General features: G+C 42.1%; 1 protein-coding gene across 2 annotated transcripts; it reads right to left on the bottom strand.

Annotated features, from left to right (window-relative positions):
• Nucleotides 1–1,119: 1,119 nt before the first annotated feature.
• Nucleotides 1,120–16,079, bottom strand: COCH (cochlin). 2 transcript variants are annotated; one of them, XM_040476857.1, is made up of 12 exons: nucleotides 16,059–16,079; nucleotides 15,206–15,263; nucleotides 15,069–15,116; nucleotides 12,846–13,002; nucleotides 11,615–11,748; nucleotides 11,047–11,109; nucleotides 9,927–9,971; nucleotides 9,693–9,840; nucleotides 6,344–6,447; nucleotides 5,397–5,623; nucleotides 4,711–5,227; nucleotides 1,120–2,101 (listed from the first exon to the last, which is right to left on the bottom strand). In XM_040476857.1, exons 2-12 carry the CDS (start codon nucleotides 15,237–15,239, stop codon nucleotides 1,926–1,928), a joined length of 1,653 nt encoding a protein of 550 aa, XP_040332791.1. In that variant the 5' UTR covers nucleotides 15,240–15,263; nucleotides 16,059–16,079; the 3' UTR covers nucleotides 1,120–1,925. The 2 variants fall into 2 exon arrangements, with proteins under 2 accessions (XP_040332791.1, XP_040332792.1); XM_040476858.1 differs by lacking the exon at nucleotides 16,059–16,079 and adding an exon at nucleotides 15,610–15,687.
• Nucleotides 16,080–20,043: the final 3,964 nt, after the last annotated feature.

Below are 20,043 nucleotides of genomic sequence, written 5' to 3'. Positions count from 1 at the left end.
ATAAAAGCGTTTTAAAGGGTTACTGAGGGGGTGCCTGGGTGGCTCCGTTAAACATCCGACTTTTGATCTCAGCTCAAGTCTTGATCTCAGGGTCGTGAGTTCAAGTCCTGGATTGGGCTCTGCACTGGGCAGGAAGCCATAACTTAAAAAAAAAAAAAGACGATTGGAGGCTGGGTTTTCATTTGAGTTTAATTTTTCAAGGAGTGATACTCTCAGCCAAGAATTTGTGGTGTAAAAGTTTAAACCTATTTTATTTTTTTATTTTTGAGAGCGAGAGAGGCAGCATGAGTGGGGGAGGAGCAAAGAGACAGGGAGACACAGAATCTGAAGCAGTCTCCAGGCTTTGAGCTGTCAGCACAGCCTGATGTGGAGCTTGAACTCACAGACCGCGGGTCATGACCTGAGCCACAGTTGGCCGCTTAACTGACTGAGCCACCCAGGTGCCCCTGTTTAATTAAATGAAAATTCTTGTTACGTGGATATATGTGGCATTTTATAGGAAAGGGTCAGTTTATTATCTTCCCATACTTTGTCAAGTTTTTATGTAAAATTGTCCAAGGCAATTTCAGTTCTGCCTTTCTCATACATGCTTTCATTGCTTTTACACACCTATAAAATCCCTGGACTCCAGAGATTTACTGGAGTATAAGTAGTAATTGTAGACCATTTAACACCTATTTCAGGTCAACTTGTAAGTTGTTTCAGATAGGATCAGTGTGTGTGGGGAGGGAGCTAGGATGTACAGGTGGCTGAGGGGGAGGACAGGTTCTGCCTGTAGACAAGCGAGATGGGATGACAACACCTGTATCTGAAGGGAGAGCTCTATATTAAGGGCATTGTGATCATTTTTCTTAGGAACTTAACTTTACAAGCATGTTTAAGTAAAAATGTTAATTACCAAACATTTTTGTTGAACTAAGTAAGAGCATCTCCTGCTGTTTAACTTGGTAGTGGCTGTGTATAATGCCTAAACAGTAGCCATTCAATAAACAATTGAATGAATAAATATAAAAATTTTAAGAAAAAATTCAGGTTGGTCTTTCTACATAAAGTACTGAATGTAGGATTTTTTACCATGTCCCAGGGAGGGAGGACTTGGAATAATAAAAGTAAAGCAGCTTAGAATAATAGTCACTAACAGTTTTCTTGCTTGGTCAAACTACAATAATTTTTCCTGCAGTTCCATTTTCAATAAGTGATTTTCCTTAAAGCCAAATGTTTAAAGTGGTAAGTAAAAATTTACCAACATTTTTTTCAGTACATGGATGACTTTTAGAGTATAAGCCAAATATATCTATACACATATAAAATTAAGGATATAAATAGAAAAATATCAGACAATTCTTATTCAGTGAGATAGTTATGTTATTGTGAAAATACACTAAAAGAAGCTTGATACTTCATTCCCTTCCATTTGATTCATAATTAAAACTTTTTATTAAGTAATAACTCTTACTGGTTTTAAGACAACATCCATTATGGGAAAAATGACTTACATATGAACTGAGTTAAAGAACTATTTAAGTTTCATTCTCTTTATATATTTAATACTGAATGATGAGAGAAGGAATGTTGCTTTTGTTCTCAGTATCAGATTCTTTTATTGAGCTATGGAATTTATGTCTCTGTACATTTAATACGCATTTTAGAATTCTTAAGATTCGGATCCACAATATCTCCTGTTACCAGAGTTTATAAGGGTCATGATTATGAAGCCTCAGCAGAGTGTTTAATAATTCTAAATTGTAATTAGAAGGTAGTAGCTTTAAATGAATGCTTATTTGCTTGAAACAGCTGTTGGCATTTTTAATATAATAGTTTTGTATCTGGTCCTAGTATGCTATATAGTATTTCAGTATTAGGAGAAAATGACTTATACATTACATCCTCTTACACTTTTTCTTTCAGTTGTCAAAATGTTACCATTATTGCTGGGATTCCAAGAAATCTCTACAAATGCCTCTGATGACGTCAGAAACAATTGGTTCTAATCCTGTGAACTCTCTTGTGAAGAAAGCATGTGACTCCTTTGGTTTAGAGGCCATATCTTTCAGGTCATCCAAAGGTGCCCAAGCCACTCCAACAGAAAAGATGGTAATACCTACAATGAAAATATTTTTGCATGCATTAGAACCAAGGTGCAGCTTATATAGAAAACCAGGCGTAATTATTTTTCATGACTCAGTTTACAGTTGCAGAGGAAGCTCTATAATGTCTGAAGGATTAAATCTCCTTCACCAAATGGTTAGCTAGGTTTAAACAGTCATGAGAATGGCTAAACAGTTGGGCCCAAACCAAAAGTTTGCCATCAGTATAACTTACCACATTGGCAAATAAATCACATGATCACTGACAAAAAGTTATGTGATGACCTGATCGATAACTTCTTAAAAAAATAAATAACTATAACATACTTAGTGAAATGGTGAAAACTGCCTGAGATTGGCAGGAGAATGGTCTGCCTGCTATCATCACTCCAGTTAATCATTAGACTGGAGGCCTAGCCAGTATAACAGAGTCTGGGATACATAAATGGAAGTTTTCTAAGGCTCTTGCATTGGAAATGGTGACTAGTCTTCTGAATAATGAGAACTTTGCAATTTTGATGTGTATGTTACATTGGCAAAATGACCAGTAGTCAGAAATTGTCAGTGTTAGGCACTTGGGTGGCTCAGATGGTTAAGTTTCCAGCTCTTGGTTTCAGCTCAGGTCATGATCTCACAGTTGTGGGATTGACCCCCCCCCCCAATGCCTCTGCCCCTTCCCCACTCCGCTGTTAGCGTTGGATGCTTTGGGATATCCTCCCTCCCTCCCTCCCTCCCCCCCCCCCCCCCCCCCCCCCCACGTCCTGCTCAGGTGTGCACTCCTGTGCCCACATGCTCTCTAAAACTATACTTAAAACGTAAAAAATGAAATGGTCAATGTCTAACCCCAAAGGAAAAATCTGGTGAAAAAAACAGCCAAAGAGAAAAGGGTCTGTGCAGCTGGAATAATTTCTTCTAGTTACACATTGAGGCATAACCTCTACATTCCCTTGCACCAGTAGGCGGCTTGTATTCCAACTACATTTTGGTTAAGGTGACAACTACACCAGTTTGATTTACCTCAGTCCAACTGCAGTAGTTGTTTAGCACATTCTTAGTGTATCCTACCATCTTTCTTTTGAGTGAAATTTCCTATGTTTGGAGAGCTTCTGAAGTCACTTCTAGGACTTCATCCCCATTCTAATGGTATTCAGTGCTCAAAATTGTAAATACTTGAGATGTAAATAAAGCAGGTTTAGATTATGTAAAAGCTCCTTGAAACAATTTCTGATTTATTACCCCACTCAATACTCCCATCTCCTCCCCTGGCAAAAGAAAACAAAAAGTTTCCCCCCTCAGTTTTCCTCACTTGTAGACTGACTGAAGCTCAGATTGTAATTATATATTGGGTCAGAGCTAAACAATTAAAGTTACGACCTAGCCTTGAAAACCTACCTGTATTCCCGCTTTTGTTAACTTGCACTTCACAATCTCTAAAGGATAATTTTCATGAAAATGGTGTGGCATAACCTCCTGAAGCTCAGCTAATTACATTGGGGAAATATATTTGATTTAATCTAGTTCAGTTAATTTAGCCTGAACCCCGTTAACCACAAATTAGTTCAGTAAGATACGTTTTTAAGAAGGATGATAGCAAACAGGTCTTCGATTTAGGTTAGCTACTGATGGATAAAACAAGCTAGATGTATATAAATAAGCCAACATATAGCTTAAGTTGCGCGGATGGGTTCTCTACCCTACTAAACAGCATTTCATCAATATAAAAGTATATAACAGTGGCTAATGTGTAAGAGGGAAAAAGTTAAGTCATGAAGAATTAAATAGGGAAAAGTGTGGAAAAGTATACAAAAATGCAAGGCCGCTAATTCCCCTCTCCCAAGTTAGCGTTTTTTTTTTTTTGTTTTTTGTTTTTTTTATTAAGTATTATTGGACCACAATCACTCAGTTTTATCCCAGGAAAGGGAACGTCAGCTTTTTGTTGCCCTATTTGATCTCAGCAACACATTATGCTAATGTTTTCAGGAATGAGTCGCCTTTGCCAAAAGTAATATTAAGGTTGGGGTAAGGGAGAAAGAAGACCTTTTTATACTGTTTTATAACATCAGAGTGTGTTTTTATTATCTTAAAAAAAAAGACTAAGAATCTAAAAAGGAAGTTTAGATGGAATAGAATTAAAGTCTACTGGAGACTCTAACATCTTAGAAAACTCATGCCAGACTCAAAACTACTTTTTAAAAAAGGATAAATTATCAAATAGGTTCATGGTAAATTATGATAAATTGTGATTGGGTGGGGGGATATAGTCCAAGTTTGGGCCCAACATAAGCACCTTTAACATGCTTCCTTGACACATGACATGGTTCTCATGGCACTTCTCCCAACAATACAGTGGTGAGGAGTGTGGACTCAGCCAGAATGCCTGGGTTTGAATACTGGCCTCACCACTTGCTAGCTGTGGTCTTGAGGAAATTTGTTGCCTTATCTGTAGAATGACATTCATAGGACTGGTTTGACACTTAAGTCAGGTAATATTGAGTAAAGCTCTTAGAACAATGATTGCCATTACATACGTGTTTGTTCAATAAAATAAATGCTTACATTTATATTTACAAAACTCACTGAACCCCTCCTCAGTTCCCTACCCAGACAAAGGACAAGAACTTACCTGCATCGTGTGCAGCAGCAGCAGGGCCTCGAACATCGTCATAGGACTGCCCGTCTGTGACAATTACCAGGAAGTTCTTGTTGGGGCTATCCCTCACAGGACCAAACACGTTTCTAACAGTGAAGGAAATGGCATCACCTGTAGCTGTTCCACCACTCATGTAGCGAATGTTTCTGATAACAGCTAGGACATTCTCTTTGGTGCTGTAATCAGTGAAAGTGAATTCTGTGCGCTGATCATAGGTGAACTGCACAGCAGCAATCTTGGCACCAATGTCTGAGATTTCAAAAGTCTTGGCTATGTTGGAAACAAACTCAAGCATGAGGCGAAAATTACTGTCTCCAACACTGCTGGAACCATCAATTAGAAAGGCAATGTTCACTGAGTTATAGCAGGTCTTGCTGCACATCATTTGCTCATGAGTGCAGAGCTTCTGTACCAGAGGCTTTACATATTTCGTGGTGCCAAACCAGTTGGGCATGTGGTAAGAGAAGAAGCCATTGTTCCGACAGACAGCCTAATGGGGGAGACATAAACGGGATCAAAAAGTGTGTCTTCTTAAAAATGATAAAAACATTAAATCTTGAATGTTCAGAGTTAATCCAGATAAGGGCCAGTCAGCACTATGCCTGAAGGTCCAAAAACTGAGTAACTACCCTAACAGAAAAGACCCTTCACCTCCTTACCTTGTCAACAAATGCAACATCCTGAACCATCCCCAGTTCTTCAGGGATAGGCTTGGCCACGGAAACTATAAATACATTCACACCAAACTCTCTGGCCACAATGCCTGCTTCCTCAATGTCATCAGAAGGCCAGCCATCAATAAATACCACCACCACTTTGGGGATCCCTCTTCTTACTCCAGCGTCTGCTGTGAAGAATTTCTGGGCCGTATGCTTCAAGGCTTTTCCTAGATTTGAAGAAGAAGCAAGCTGGAGCAGCACTGCTGCTCAAATGACATTTCTATTTCCCTGTACCAACTTGATGACACCAAAAGTTTAAGAATTTAACTTACATAGAACTTGGTTCTATAATAGATGCATCAGATGCAAAAGTTTAATTATCCATCAGATCTATTTTTTTTTTTTTTGTCTTCACAACCCACATTACTTCCCCTATCACCTCCCAGAAGCCTCATTTTTCCTTACCTTACATCAATCATCAGAAACACAACTGACTCCCACCACTGTACTTTTGCTATCTAGTCCCTTAGTGACTGATTACCTCTAAAGACTCAGAACAAGAAATGTCCCTTCAGAGGGTCTATAGTGCTAAGCTAGTTCTTTCTGCCACATCTGCATTTGTTAAACAAGTCTGTTGATCTTTGCTTCTTTTTAACTTGCTGAACACGTACTTCTCTAAAGTGGCATCTGTTCTATCCAATATAAGGATTATAAATCACGATACTTTTTTGGCTTGTTTTAAACAAGCAATATTAATTAACCCTTTGGCATATTTTTCATTATAAATTGAGTATCTTAGATGATCAAGTACAAACCTAGCCAAGATTTCAGTGTCAAGAGGAAGAGTTTCACATCTGCTTAAATAAAATAGCCTAATGCTGCTTTACATGTCTGACTGCTTTATAACCCTCTCCTGTGTTACATTCCAGGTGCCAAAGTCTACTTACCTGTATTGGAATTACCCCCTCTGAAACCTACTTCCTTTATGGCAAACAAAACATCTTTGGCTGATGTAAAGTTTTTCAAATAAAATTCTATTTTGGGATGTTCACTAAGTGGAAAAATAGGAAAAAAATGTTATCTAGAGAGAACTGGAAAGGCAAAACAAGCAACATTATATAACTTAAAAAAAAGTAAATTGGCCAATGCCTAAGTTTCTTAATCCCATAGTGTACAGTCAACTAAAGTATTGCATCCTTACTTAAATTTCAAGGCATCTTGCAGAAATGTAACAAAAACAATTGCTACCTTGAGGGTTTATCTGGGTAATAGGCTAAATACGTATTACATGTATCATCTCATTTCATCCTAACTCTACACAGTGTAAACTACTATCCCTACTATGTAAGTGAAGAAACTGAGGCTCACAGCATTTTGGTAGGTTGCCCAACAAAACACTGCTGCACTTTAAATTCAGGTTTGTCTGGCTCCAGAACACCTGAAACCAGGTTTAGCTGAAGGCACTGGGCTTAATGGAAATCTGCAGAGTAGGGCACCAGAGTATTGGAAGGTGACTGGGTGTGAGGCTAGGTCTGTTCCAGTGGGAGACCATGGAAGCACTCAACAGTGTGGGTCTATTAACTCAGGCTTCTGGTTAGAAGAGGCAATTTCAAGGACACCGAGGCCAACGTTTTAAAAATGAGAAGATAACAAGAAAATGTATCGAGTATTACAATTTTGGATTTGTGTTATAAAAAATGATATTGGGGGCGCCTGGGTGGCGCAGTCGGTTAAGCGTCCGTCTTCAGCCAGGTCACGATCTCGCGGTCTGGGAGTTCGAGCCCTGCGTCAGGCTCTGGGCTGATGGCTCAGAGCCTGGAGCCTGTTTCCGATTCTGTGTCTCCCTCTCTCTCTGCCCCTCCCCCGTTCATGCTCTGTCTCTCTCTGTCGCAAAAATAAATAAATGTTGAAAAAAAAATTAAAAAAAAAAGATATTGACATACGCTGATCTTCAAATTATGTATATTGTAATATTTGGGACTTTCCATATTTAATAGTAAAAGGATTTCAACACACTTTTATCACTACTCTACGTTTATTAGAGACCATGTTGAGTAAAACAGTTACACAACCATTTGTTGGGTTGGTTTTTAGGTAAGTTAGTATTTCATAAGTGCAAAATGTTAAGATCTTAGTATTATCAATTGCCATTAAGTCAAGATTTTTGAGGTAAAAGTATAGCACTGACTGTACTTCTGCATATCTTTCTGTATATCTGGTGAAATGTTGGGCCACAAAATCAGATATTATGGGTAGATAACCTTTTCACATTAATGGTCACTTTGAACTATCCCAATTGTGATTTAGGAGATTTATTCTTAATTTTGCATCCTTAATGTTACATTGTTATTCTGCTTAAATATAAACTCTTTATATAGTTTATTCTGAGGCTCTTCCTAAAACAGGAAAACTATAGGGGTGCCTGGGTGGCTCAGTCGGTTAAGCGTCCAACTTCAGCTCAGGTCATGATCTCACAATCTGTGAGTTTGAACCCCGTGTCAGTCTCTGTGCTGTCGGTTCAGAGCCTGGAGCTTGATTTGGATTCTGTGTCTCCCTCTCTCTCTGCCCCTCCCCCACTCACATTCTGTCTCTACCAAAACATGAATAAACGTTAAAAAAATTTTTTTTTAATCAGTAAACTAGAAGTCTCAACGTTTATAGAGAAGCTAGTCTTGTTTGGTTCTACGAGATAGTGTAGCTGTCATCTTGAAAAAGAATTGGATACAAATAGCAAAGAAAAAAATGTAAGAAGAAAAGTACTGAGTGGAATTTGTCCCCCCCCCAGGATGTTAAAATGTACAATAAAGCTACAATTATCAGAGCATTGTAGAAAAGATGTAAGAATTGGCTTATAGATCAAGGAAACTGACTTGCTTAACTTGCATATAAAATTGGCATTACAAATCAATGAAATAAAGTCATCTGTTTTAAAGATATGGGACAAATAGTTAAATTATGTAGAAAACCAAAAAATTCTCATACCAAATTCTCATACCAAAAAAATTCTATTTAAATTAAGAACCAGTTGTAAAACATAACATAAGAATAAATGAAATAGAAATTAGTAGGTGTAGTACTGGTGACAGCAATTTAAACTGGGTCAACTTTCTAGAAAGCAATTGAACTTTGTATCCGAAACCTTAAAAATGTCAGAACCTTTTGACCCAATCTCACTTTTAGAAATCTAGTCTAATGAACTAATCAAAGATGGCACAAGAGTGACATAAGGATGTTAATCACAATGTAATGTCCGATGGTGAAAAAAATGGAAGAACAGTTAAACAGTCATGCAAAGGAACATTCTAAAACATCATCGATTTAGAGCATTTGTGGTGTAAAATGCTCAAAATACAAAGGGATGAAAAAACAGGACATAAAACATTTTTATAGTTTGAGCTTTTGAAAAAGAAACACATTATGCAGAAAGGGGTGAAGGATGGAAAAAGTGGTGGAAGGGGAATGTGAGATACAGGCTTCCGGTTATGAAATGAGTAAGCCAAGAGAATAAAAGGTACAGCATAAGGAATATCGTCAGTGGCACTGTAACAGCATCTGATGGTGACAGATGGGAGCTACACTTGCAGGGAACATGGCATAATCCACAATGTTGAATCACTATGTCGTACACCTGAAACTAATGTAACATTGTGTGTCAACCATACTTCAATTACACACACACACACACACACACACACACACACACACACACACAGACACATGTACAAGCAAGTATTTTCTTAAAATACTGAAAGGGTATCAAACATTTTATAGTGATTATCTCGGGATAGCATATTTGGGAAATTTGTTTTTCTTGTGCTTTATATGTTTTTCAAGGTATCTATAGTGAGCATATTATTTTCCTAAAAGCCATCAATATTATTTTTAAATGAATAAAATTAAAAAGATCGAGCTTCAGATCTGCACTCATGGAACTATGGGAAATGTTTAAAAGAATAATGACAGAATAGGGAAGAGAAACAGACCTATAATTTCTTCCTTCAGCAAAGAAGAATCAGGAATTGAGCAGAGTATATGTACAGAGGTAATTTTGTTGTATGAACAACAAAACCTTTTTAGTCTACCTTCTGGTCATCAAATTCTGTAAATCTTTTTATTCCAAAAAGGAAGCACTTAGACCTACCCCGTCTGCTTAGGCAGTCTTACATCCTATATTTACAGTTCAGGGATTCAGACTATCCACAACTCTATGTGTTTATACTGTACTGAAATACATGTATCCACTAAAACGGCTGATCTTTTATCATCAAGTCTCTTTCCATTTTAACAAGTTGGTACCTGGCTTGAACAAGGCCCACGTGTGGTCCTTCTGTTCCAATTCCCAACATTAGAGCCACTTTGCCAACAAAATTCTTCTGTAGATTAAATCGGCGCTGCCCAATATTAAAACTCCCATCAATCAGAAATGCAATGTCTGCTTTACAGTCTGTGAAAACCCAAACATGTCTCTCCATTAGCAGTTTCAAAGGGAGGGAGAATGTTATTTTCCCAAATGGATATGTGGACTCTTACCTTTATTGCCAGTTTTCTTTTCAGGTGTTTTCTTTAGTCGTTTACCTGAAACAAAGGAAGCAGTGGCATCAATAGGAAGACAGTTTCATAGCAAGAAGCCCACATGGGGAAAAGCTTGTGACAAGGAGTGCCATTCTTAAAAACACTTGTTTTGTAAAAAAATTAATTTGTTCACAGCTTTTTGGACTGGGGAAGAAATGCCCCAACAAAGAAGTCAGGACTGTTGTAAGCCTTGCCACCAATTCAGGACTTGATATCTCAAACCCACAATTGAGGCAGGACCAGAAATGCCAAGAGTTAGATTCTAATGTTCTTAATTTCTTTGACTTTAAAACTGCCACAATCTTAGGAAAGGAGATTCCTGGCCTTTGTTAAAATGGACATACATTGAATTCCTTTTATTCATATGACGAATGGAGCTAGGAAGTCACTTTGTCCAGTTTCTAGGCATGGTTTATTAGATCAGAAAGAAATAGTAGGACTTCAAGAGAATGTTTGGTAGCAGAGTTTATAATTGAAAATAGAAGGATAGGAATTTGAAATATAAAATGTTTCCTTATATAATGCACTAGTAAACTTAAGATATTTGTTTTGTGTTTCTTAATTTTTTTTTTAATTTTTGAGATAGGGCACGAGCAGGAGAGAGGGGCAGAGGGAGAGACAGAATCTTAAGCAAGGTCAATGCTTGGTGCAGAGCTTGACGCAAGGCTCGATCCTATAACCCCAGGATCATGACCTGACCTGAAATCAAGAGTCGGATGCTCAACTAACAGAGCTACCTAGGTGCCCTGGTTTTGTGTTTAACATCACTTTTTATTTTTTATTTGTTTATTTTTAACTTACTTATTTTTGAGAGAGAGAGAGCAAGCAGGGGAGGAGCAGAGAGAAAGGGACAGAGAGGACTTCCAAGAAGGCTCCACACAGTCAGTGCAGAGCCCAATGCAGGGCTCGAACCCACAAACTGTAAGATCATGACTTGAGCTGAAACCAAGAGCTGGATGCTTAACTAAGCCACGCAGGTGCCCCAACGTCAATTACTTTTTAAAGGAAAGCTACCAACAACACATTTATCTTTAACTTCTAAATGTTGTGCCAGGCTACTAGGAGATAGCTTCCATACCTGTTGATGGACGTGCTGTGGACACTGCTTGTCCTGTGGCCTCCTGGGTACCACTTTTACCTTCTGTTAAAATAAAGAGAAGACTATTTTTTCCTCTTCCTTCTTTACCATCAAAATATAATGAATCTAACTTAGGTGTCTATGGGATGATAAATGTAATTAAGTAATGGCAACTGCATGAGTAATTGCTTCATGTGAGTTTCAAAGACCAAAATGAATTCTTATCTATTAAATTGTATTTTAAAAGGATCACCAAAAATGAATTCACATTCATTTTCATTCACTAGTTTTTTGATTTAGTGTTACTTGTAAGTGTCAGGGCATTCTGATCACAAGTTTCTATTGCAACCTTCTAACAGCAAGATTATCCTTCCTCCATTCAGCCAAATTTGGCCTGAGTGGGCTTTGCTTGTCCAGGTCGCTGATTCTAACCCATAGTTGACTCTTTCAAGTCTTAATCACAGGCTTTTCTATCAAAGTCAAAGACGTTGGGCTAAGAACAGCAGAAAACTTTTTTGAGAGTCAGGCAATATTTACACAAAGGTAAAATCAATGTAATTGTACCTACTTGTCACTGTGAAAGAAGCAGACCATCTGGAAAGGGTTTGAGACTGAATGCCATTGGCAACTACTGAGGAATAGTTTTCTCGACCTGGTAGGCTATATATTCGTACAGGTCCCCCTGAGTTGCTGATTACTCCCCTGCAACACAGAAAAACAGCCGATATTCTACCCACACTTTTCCAGGGGTATCCGACTGACTTATAGTGCTATGTTACATCTATTGTTCTGATAATCAAGAAAATAGTTTATCAGGGAAGACATCTAAGGATGCTGTTGGCCTTTTTAAAAACGTGCTAACATAGGTACAACATCTGCCTGGGAAAAAATGGTTTTATGCTGTCAAACTTCTTAAATGTTGGTAGGAACATATCTATAAGATCCCATTCCCTGCAGCTTGGAGATTCAGGGTTAAGAGCACCAAATAATTTTCTTAGTTTTCTAAGGTACTTTAACCACATGTCTTTGGACAACACACACACACACACACACACACACACACACACACACACACACACAAAGTCTTGTAGGATAGCAGAATGTGTGATGAATACGGGATCTGGAAGCAGACCTGGCCTTTCATTTCCAGCTCTGGCACTTGCCTAACAATGATGACCGTGGGCAAGATCCTTGGCAACTGAGTTGTATCTTCATCTATAAAATGGAATAAAATTGTACCCACCCTATACAATTCTCAAGTTCTCATGGAAGTTAAAACTATGTCTGGCACACAGTAAAAACTCACTAATATATTACATGATTAGGAATGTTCTAAAATCACAGGAATCTAGCTGCCAAGAAATAATACAATTTGTCTTTAGTCAGAAAGCTTACTTTGTGTAGCTGGTGCTTCATGGATATCCAGGAAAACCTTAAAAATGTATCTATCAGGGCGCCTGGGTGGCTCAGTCGGTTAAGCAGCCGACTTCGGCTCAGGTCATGATCTCATGGTCCGCGAGTTCGAGCCCCGCGTCGGGCTCTGTGCTGACAGCTCAGAGCCCGGAGCCTGTTTCAGATTCTGTGTCTCCCTCCCTCTGACCCTCCCCCGTTCATGCTCTGTCTCTCTCTGTCTCAAAAATAAATAAACGTTAAAAAAAATAGTTAAAAAAAATGTATCTATCTTCTATGGCCAAAATTGGCACCAAAAGAAAGAAGATAGTGGGTCCGTCCATGTGGCTAAAGAGAGAAAGGAAATCATCACACTTGGATTTCTCTCCCCTTGGCATGTTTCAGCTTACCTGTGGATAGCTGCACCACATATGCTTGATACAGATGCATACACTATGTTCCCAAATACGGAGAATTCCTCAAGAGAGCAGCCCCCTGGGCAGAGGACATCTGCTTTCTCTTTCCTGATGTCCAGGCCTCGGGTAAAGCATGTGATAGCAATGGGAACTGAAGAGAAAGGAGGGAATGTAGTGACCATTCTTGGGACTTTGAGGGGGATGGGGAGGTGGAAACTAGGGTCTGAGGTTGAAGGTTTACCTCCCTAAGTTCTACACTTCTTAAGAATATTAACATATGTACCACACCATTCCAGATTTTAGCTAGCCAAAACCCAGCTTTCCAATATAATCTAGTCCTCAACCACTCCAAAGCCTAATGGGAGAATTTTCTCAGTTCTTATGAGCTTGGGAATATATAACTGGGAATATATCAGAACTGGAAAATGACATTAGTCACCATTTATTAGTTCATTCTAGAAACGTAAAAATCTCACAGTGATAACTGTGGACACAGTTGCCTGAGCTAACGATATTATATCTGGGCCAAGCCTATGAGGAATATCTTCATAGACACATGCACAAACCTCTTCAAGTCTCATCCTTTGCTTTGGAAGACCATTTACACTAGTTTTCCTCCAACTGCAGTGTCTTAAAATTATCTCTTAAGTAGGCCAGTAAAAAGATGTTTCACTTTACAAAATGTCATTTAGCTCAATCGTTCATTTTACAGATGCAGAAATTAAAGCCATGGGGTTAATTTGCTGTAGGTCACACAGCTCAACTTCTGCAGAATCAGGGAAGGGAATCAGAATCAGGGAATCAGGGAAGTTAGTCCCTTTGGAATGAAGCATTTTTATCTGAACTGAACCTGCTTATTTCTGGTCAAAATCTGCCCAGAGAGATCTATCAGACAGTGAATGCATTTTTAGAAAACAGTGTCAATACTCTCAAGTTTTACACAGCCAACCCAACTAATAAGGAACTGAAGTTTGTACTACAAAAGATGTTAGGTAGACACAAGTTATTGGCAACATGTAACAAGATAATATAATACCACATGTTAACTCATCAATTTACTATAAATTTTAAGTTGAGAATAATGTTATTAAATACCCCTTTCCAAACACAAGAATATTGTGATTACCCAAACCTTTTTGAAACAGATGTTAATAAAAAACCAAAAAAGCACCTTTTCCCCAAGACAGTAATACTATCTGGTCATACTGCCCCTTCGAGTAGCCTGCCTCTAACAATGACCCTCTTCCCAAAGCTCTCTGTGCTGAGCTGCACCCTGGACTGTACATGTCCATGGAAGGGAAGGCAGGATGCCAAGTACAATCCTGACTCCTTAGCTGTGCAACACTAAAGATCGCGGTGCAAGTTAAAATCCTTACCAAAAACAATAGCCTCAAACCTATGCGCCCCATTACCTGTTATCAAACAGCCTGAATCCTTCCTACCACTTTTGGTGTCATCAGAGGCTCTGCCTTTAGCTGCCAATGCTGACTTGAGTAAGGGAGTGAGTGAGTGAGTGAGTGAGTGAGTGAGTGAGTGAGTGTGTGGGTGTCTTACTTACCCTGATTCCTCCTTTCAGGAAAACAAAGGATAGATTTTGTAAAAAGAGTTTGCCTTTTATATTGTAGAAAACACACACACCCATGCTCGGACTTATACATGTGGAACAAACTGTTTTTTAGACTCTCTCCAATATGAAATGGGTCTATAAATAGAGGTTATTCCTAGAAACCAGGGGTTCAAGCAAGGTGGGACATAGCATTTCTCTGTCCCTGTCAGCTCTCGCAGTCTTTAGTCGGGTCTGGGAGGCTTATCCCTGGCCTCAAACGCCGTGGACAACCCGGGACTAGTGTGCCTCTTGGTGGGACTCAACGAATACTCCCCCGCCTTGACCTTTGATGCCGAGGATCGCGTCGCCAGGTGCCTCCCGCGATGTGGCGAGTGGATTCCGGGAGGCTTCGTTCTCGGCGCCTTGGGGAAGAACGTCCCCATCGGATACCAGGGGCCCCCTCGCGCGGGAGGAATGAGTAAGCCCGCGTAGACAGGCTGTGGGAATGGATGCGGGTGCGCCAGACAGCCGCTCCAACCTTGGCGCCTTGAACCTTCCCTAGGGCCACAGTCCAGGGACTCGGTCTGGGCGCGCTTCAACCCGCCGGCCCCCAGCCCCTCCCACCGCCTGGACCGAGCCCTGCTTCCCTGACCCGTGAACACGTAACTCACCGGCTCCCTCGCTGCCCGCAGGTTCCGGCAGCAGCAGCAGACAGACACCTGCGAAGAGAACACAGCGCGAGGGATCGCCCCAGCCTCCACCCCGCTTGGTGCGAGGGGAAGGGGGGCGGGGAGGAGCGCGTACCCACCGAGGCAGAGAACGGGGATCCAGGCTGCAGACATGGTGGTCGAGGGGGCTGCTCGGTCCTGGGAGAGAGGGAAAATGCAAGGGAGGCTCTCGGGAAGGGAGACCCTTACGTCCCCACCACACTGGGCCGGCCCTCCCGTTAGAGATCCCGCACCCCTCGGAAACCCAGGGGCGGCGGAGGGGAGGGAGGAGACCTAAGAGGCCGCTGCCCCCGAGCTAGCGCTCTATCTGGAGGCGATGTTCTGGCTGCAAATCGAGCCAAACCCAGCATCGATGTGCAACCTCGGCCCGGAGGAGGGGGTGCGGTATCAAGACAGAAAGACGCTGGGCGCGACAAAGGAGAGACTCAGACAAGCAGGTGGCAGGGACCCGCACGCCCGCCGCCGGACGCCTAGGGCTCCGCACCTGAGTCGGATCCGCCCGGCTGCGCCTGAGTGCGGAAAGCGCGGCTCCCGCCGCCGCTATAAAGGCCGAGCCGCGCGCATGAGCACTGTGCGGGGGGCGCGTGGGGAGGGGGCTGGGAGCCGGTCCCCCGGGGCCGGGCGGCGGCCGGCCAGCTCCGCCCTCACCCCCTGCCGGTCCCGGGGGGAGGTCCGCGCCCAGGCGCCTCCCCCCGCGGCGCGGACCTCGGCCACCCGGACGCCGCGTCCGTCCCTAGGGGAGGCGCGAAGGCCCGCGGCAGAGTCCCGGAGACCCCGCGGGACCCGGCGTCAGGGGTGTGGGAACGCGTGTAGGACAGCGGTGGGACCGCGCCTGGGGACGCGCGCGGTGAGCCCGGGGTCCCCGGCGCCGGCCGCCCCGGCTGGACTGCGCTCCGGGAGGGGAGGCTGCCCGACGTGCGGGGCCGGCCTCACCCGGGCTGAGGAGGGATGGTCCCCCACTCGCGGTTCCCGACGGCGGAGCTGCGGCCCTCGCGGTGAACCCCGGCTCTGCTTTGGCCCAGGCGGCTGAGGTGACCCAGGGCCGCCGCCCGCCCAGGCCTTGCGCCCCCAGAGAGCTACCAGGTCCACGCGGCCTCGGAACCAAACTTTCCAACTTCGTGCTCGCGTGGAAACGGAGTTCCTACTTCTAAAGCAAACGCAACCTAGGTTTGGCAAACGCGTCCCTCGTATTTTTAGAAACCCTGTCAACGGATTGGTTATTCTTTCGACCATAGGGATCCAGCAGCCTTCCGACTTGGTTTCTGCTGGAATCGGATTTTCCCGAGCGGGCTCCATTCACTGTAATGCGCAAGGCCACGCTTTGGAGGTGGCCCGGGCCCCTCATTGTATTTGCCTTTTCTTCCTTTCTGCGTCAGGAAGGAATTATGCTTGATTGCCTCTCCCAGTTCCCAGACCTGGTGTCTGTAGTGATTGTACAGAACCTCAGATTTGGTAATGTGTCCTCTCTCATCCTGGTAATTTTTAACAGGTGGAAGTGGGAGAAAGCAGAATTGACAGGCAGTGTGACCTCCGTGGCAGTGACCTCCACAGCAGCCTAGGAACCATCTCCAGACCCAGGAGAGGTGGCAGGGTATCGTTTTTTCAAATATTTTGATTTAGTCCAAAGAATAAGCAATAATTTATATGCCGTAAAACCCATCCCTTTTATGTATAAAATCCATGATTTTTAGTGAATTTACAGAGTTGTACAGCCATCACCACAATCCAATTTTAGAACCTTTGCCTTACCCCCAAAAGGACCCCTTCTCCTCATTGAGTCAATTGTTCCCCACCCTCAGCCCTAGGCCATACTGATTTGCTTCCTGTCTCTATACATTTGCCTTTATTGACATTTTATATAAATGGAATAATACAACTTCTGTTACTGAACATAATGTCTTTGAGGTTTATCCATGTTGTGGCATGTATGTGTACTTGCTTTTTAAAAGATTTTTAAATGCTTATTAATTTTTGAGAGCGAGAGAGGGACAGAGTGTAAGTGAGGAAGCGGCAGAGAGAGAGGGTGACACAGAATCTGAAGCAGGTTCCAGGCTCTGAGCTGTCAGTACGGAGCCGGTGGCGAGGCTTGAACTCCCAATGCTGAGATCATGACCTGAAATAAAGTTGGATGCTTAACCGACTGAGCTACCCTGGTGCCCGTATGTACTTGTTTTTTATTGCTCAGTAGTATTCCCGTACATTTGGTATTAGGAAAGATACATAGCACCCCCACCTGGAAGCCAAACACTGTAGTGGTTTTACAACTATCCTCTCCATCTGGAATGAGTCAGTGTTTGAATCAGGCAACTGTGGGGGGGAGGGGGGTGGTGCTCATTTCATTCCCTTTACTATTTACTATTTGAATGTCTTGTGGAGAGAAAGACTAGTTAAATAACATTTGTTGGCTGGGAAGTTTTTTATTCTTACTTTCATGGCTGCTTTAAAGATGTAAACTCTTGGGGCGCCTGGGTGGCGCAGTTGGTTAAGCGTCCGACTTCAGCCAGGTCACGATCTCGCGGTCCGGGAGTTCGAGCCCCGCGTCAGGCTCTGGGCTGATGGCTCAGAGCCTGGAGCCTGCTTCCGATTCTGTGTCTCCCCCTCTCTCTGCCCCTTCCCCGTTCATGCTCTGTCTCTCTCTGTCCCAAAAATAAATAAACGTTGAAAAAAAAAAAATAAAGATGTAAACTCTTCCATGGTAGAGACAATTGCCCTTTTCTTCGAAACCCAGTATTCTAGCCACCACCCCTGATATTTTTCTTGGTAGAAATTTCAAGCCTTCAGGACTATTAAAGCTGTCTTTTCCATGATTCCATTATCCAGTGTTGGATAATCTCTTCCAATTAGGCTGGGCAGATTGTCATGATGCTATATAATGAGGGAGAGTTCAGATCCTTGGAAAACAGCTCCCACTCCACAGCTCTGCAGACAGGTGCCCAAATGGCCAGAGGGGTGCATGCTCTTCAGAACTCCCATGGGGCACAGCCCTCCTGTGATGTAATTTCACTGAACCATTTGGCAGAATGAAAACTATGCAGCTGTTTCCATGATTGACTCTGAGTCTATGACTCTTAAAAAATAAAGGAAATACCTCATTGAGTTCCACAGTTGTTTACCGAAAGATACAATTTTAATTATTTTGTTTTGAAACATTTAAGAGAAGTTTTTCTTCCTTTGTTTTTCTGGTTTGAAAGGCCAACCAAGAAGGGTGGGGGAGTGGGGATGAGATTTTTCATTCTCAGTTTGTACCTCATGTTCACCATAAGTATATTAAGGAAAAACTAACTTGAGAGGTAGTTGTCTCTGCTGTGGGAATATCTGTAGAATAGAGGGAAAGCCAAAGGAATCTGGGTATGTTTGACTTAAAAAGACAAATTGTTAAAATTATAGTTTTGCATTCAGTTGGGTGACATTTCGGGTTATTGTACTCCTGAGATGCCTGGATAGTTTACCCTGCTTTAATTAAGACTATTTGATATCCAAAATTTAGACTAACTCCTTGTAGAGCAGTGGATTCCTAACTGGGCTGCACAATGGAATCACCTGGGGGAGCTTTAAAAAGTACCAAAGCCTGAGTCCCACCCTGGAGATTTTATGTAATTAGTCTGGGATGGGGCCAGTGTGTTAGAATGTTTTAAAGCTCCCAGGTGATTCTAATGGGCTGCCCAGGATGCGTAATACTTAGCTCAATATTAGAGGTTAAGCTAATAATTCTAATTTTCCTCTCTTCTTTCATTATCTTTTCATTAAAATTCCATCAAAAATATGCCTACTGTGTTTCCCAGATAAAACATGGAAGCATCTTCTGGCCTGATGTTTGTTTAAAAACAATCATTAACGGGCGCCTAGCTGGCTCTGTCAGAAGAGCTTGCAACTCTTGATCAGGGGGTCATGAGTTTGAGTCCCACATTGGGTGCAGTGATTACTAAAAATATAAATAAATGAAACCTTAAAAATAATCCCTAACAGAAGAGTTGAAAACTCAGTTTCAAAAGTAATTATCCCCAAGTGTGCTGTCAGGTCACAGAATGGGCTGGCCTTGTTAAGGGAGTGAGCTACCTGTAAAACTATTACCCTAGGTGGGACTTTTAGGCTTCAGGATGCTGCTGGCAGCTCAAAAGAGTTCCTCAAGAATAGTGTGGTTCGGGGCGCCTGGGTGGCACAGTCGGTTAAGCGTCTGACTTCAGCCAGGTCACAATCTCGCGGTCCGTGAGATCGAGCCCCGCGTCGGGCTCTGGGCTGATGGCTCAGAGCCTGGAGCCTGTTTCCGATTCTGTGTCTCCCTCTCTCTCTGCCCCTCCCCCGTTCATGCTCTGTCTCTCTCTGTCCCAAAAATAAAAAACGTTGAAAAAAAAATTAAAAAAAAAAAAAAAAAAGAATAGTGTGGTTCTCTGATTAGATTTGGTTCATTACCTGCACAGATAAGCTCTTAGTTTACAGGTCCCTTCTCTGTTTTGTCTTTCCCTAAGTATGAAGCTGGTGTTACCTGGAAGTTTTAATGTTCTTGTTGTTGATCTTTTATTTTTTAATTTTCTTTAACGTTTATTCATTTTTGAGAAACAGAGACCGGGCATGAGCAGGGGAGGGGCAGAGAGAGAGGGAGACACAGAATCCGAAGCAGGCTCCAGGCTCTGAGCTGTCAGCACAGAGCTCAATGCTGGGCTCAAACTCACAAACTGGAAGATCATGACTTGAGCTGAATTTGGACGCTTAACCCACTGAGCCACCCAGGTACCCCTTTTAATTTTAATTTTTATCTTTAAAAAGAGTATCAGTCCTGTCCCACCCCCTATCCTTAGGTCCCCTGTAAACTTACTTAGCTAATGCAATACGTAGTAACTTGGTTTTATTTCAGTCACGGTGAACTTAAAGTGAATTTGTTCCCTTTAGGGAAGTGTATGTTTATCCTGCAGTATCCCAT

Source organism: Herpailurus yagouaroundi, unplaced genomic scaffold (genome assembly GCF_014898765.1).
Source record: "Herpailurus yagouaroundi ecotype Mexico unplaced genomic scaffold, PumYag 141, whole genome shotgun sequence".
Classification (NCBI taxonomy): Eukaryota; Metazoa; Chordata; class Mammalia; order Carnivora; family Felidae; genus Herpailurus; species Herpailurus yagouaroundi.
Note: the sequence above shows the minus strand (reverse complement) of the source record. Positions and strands in the feature narration are given on the sequence as shown.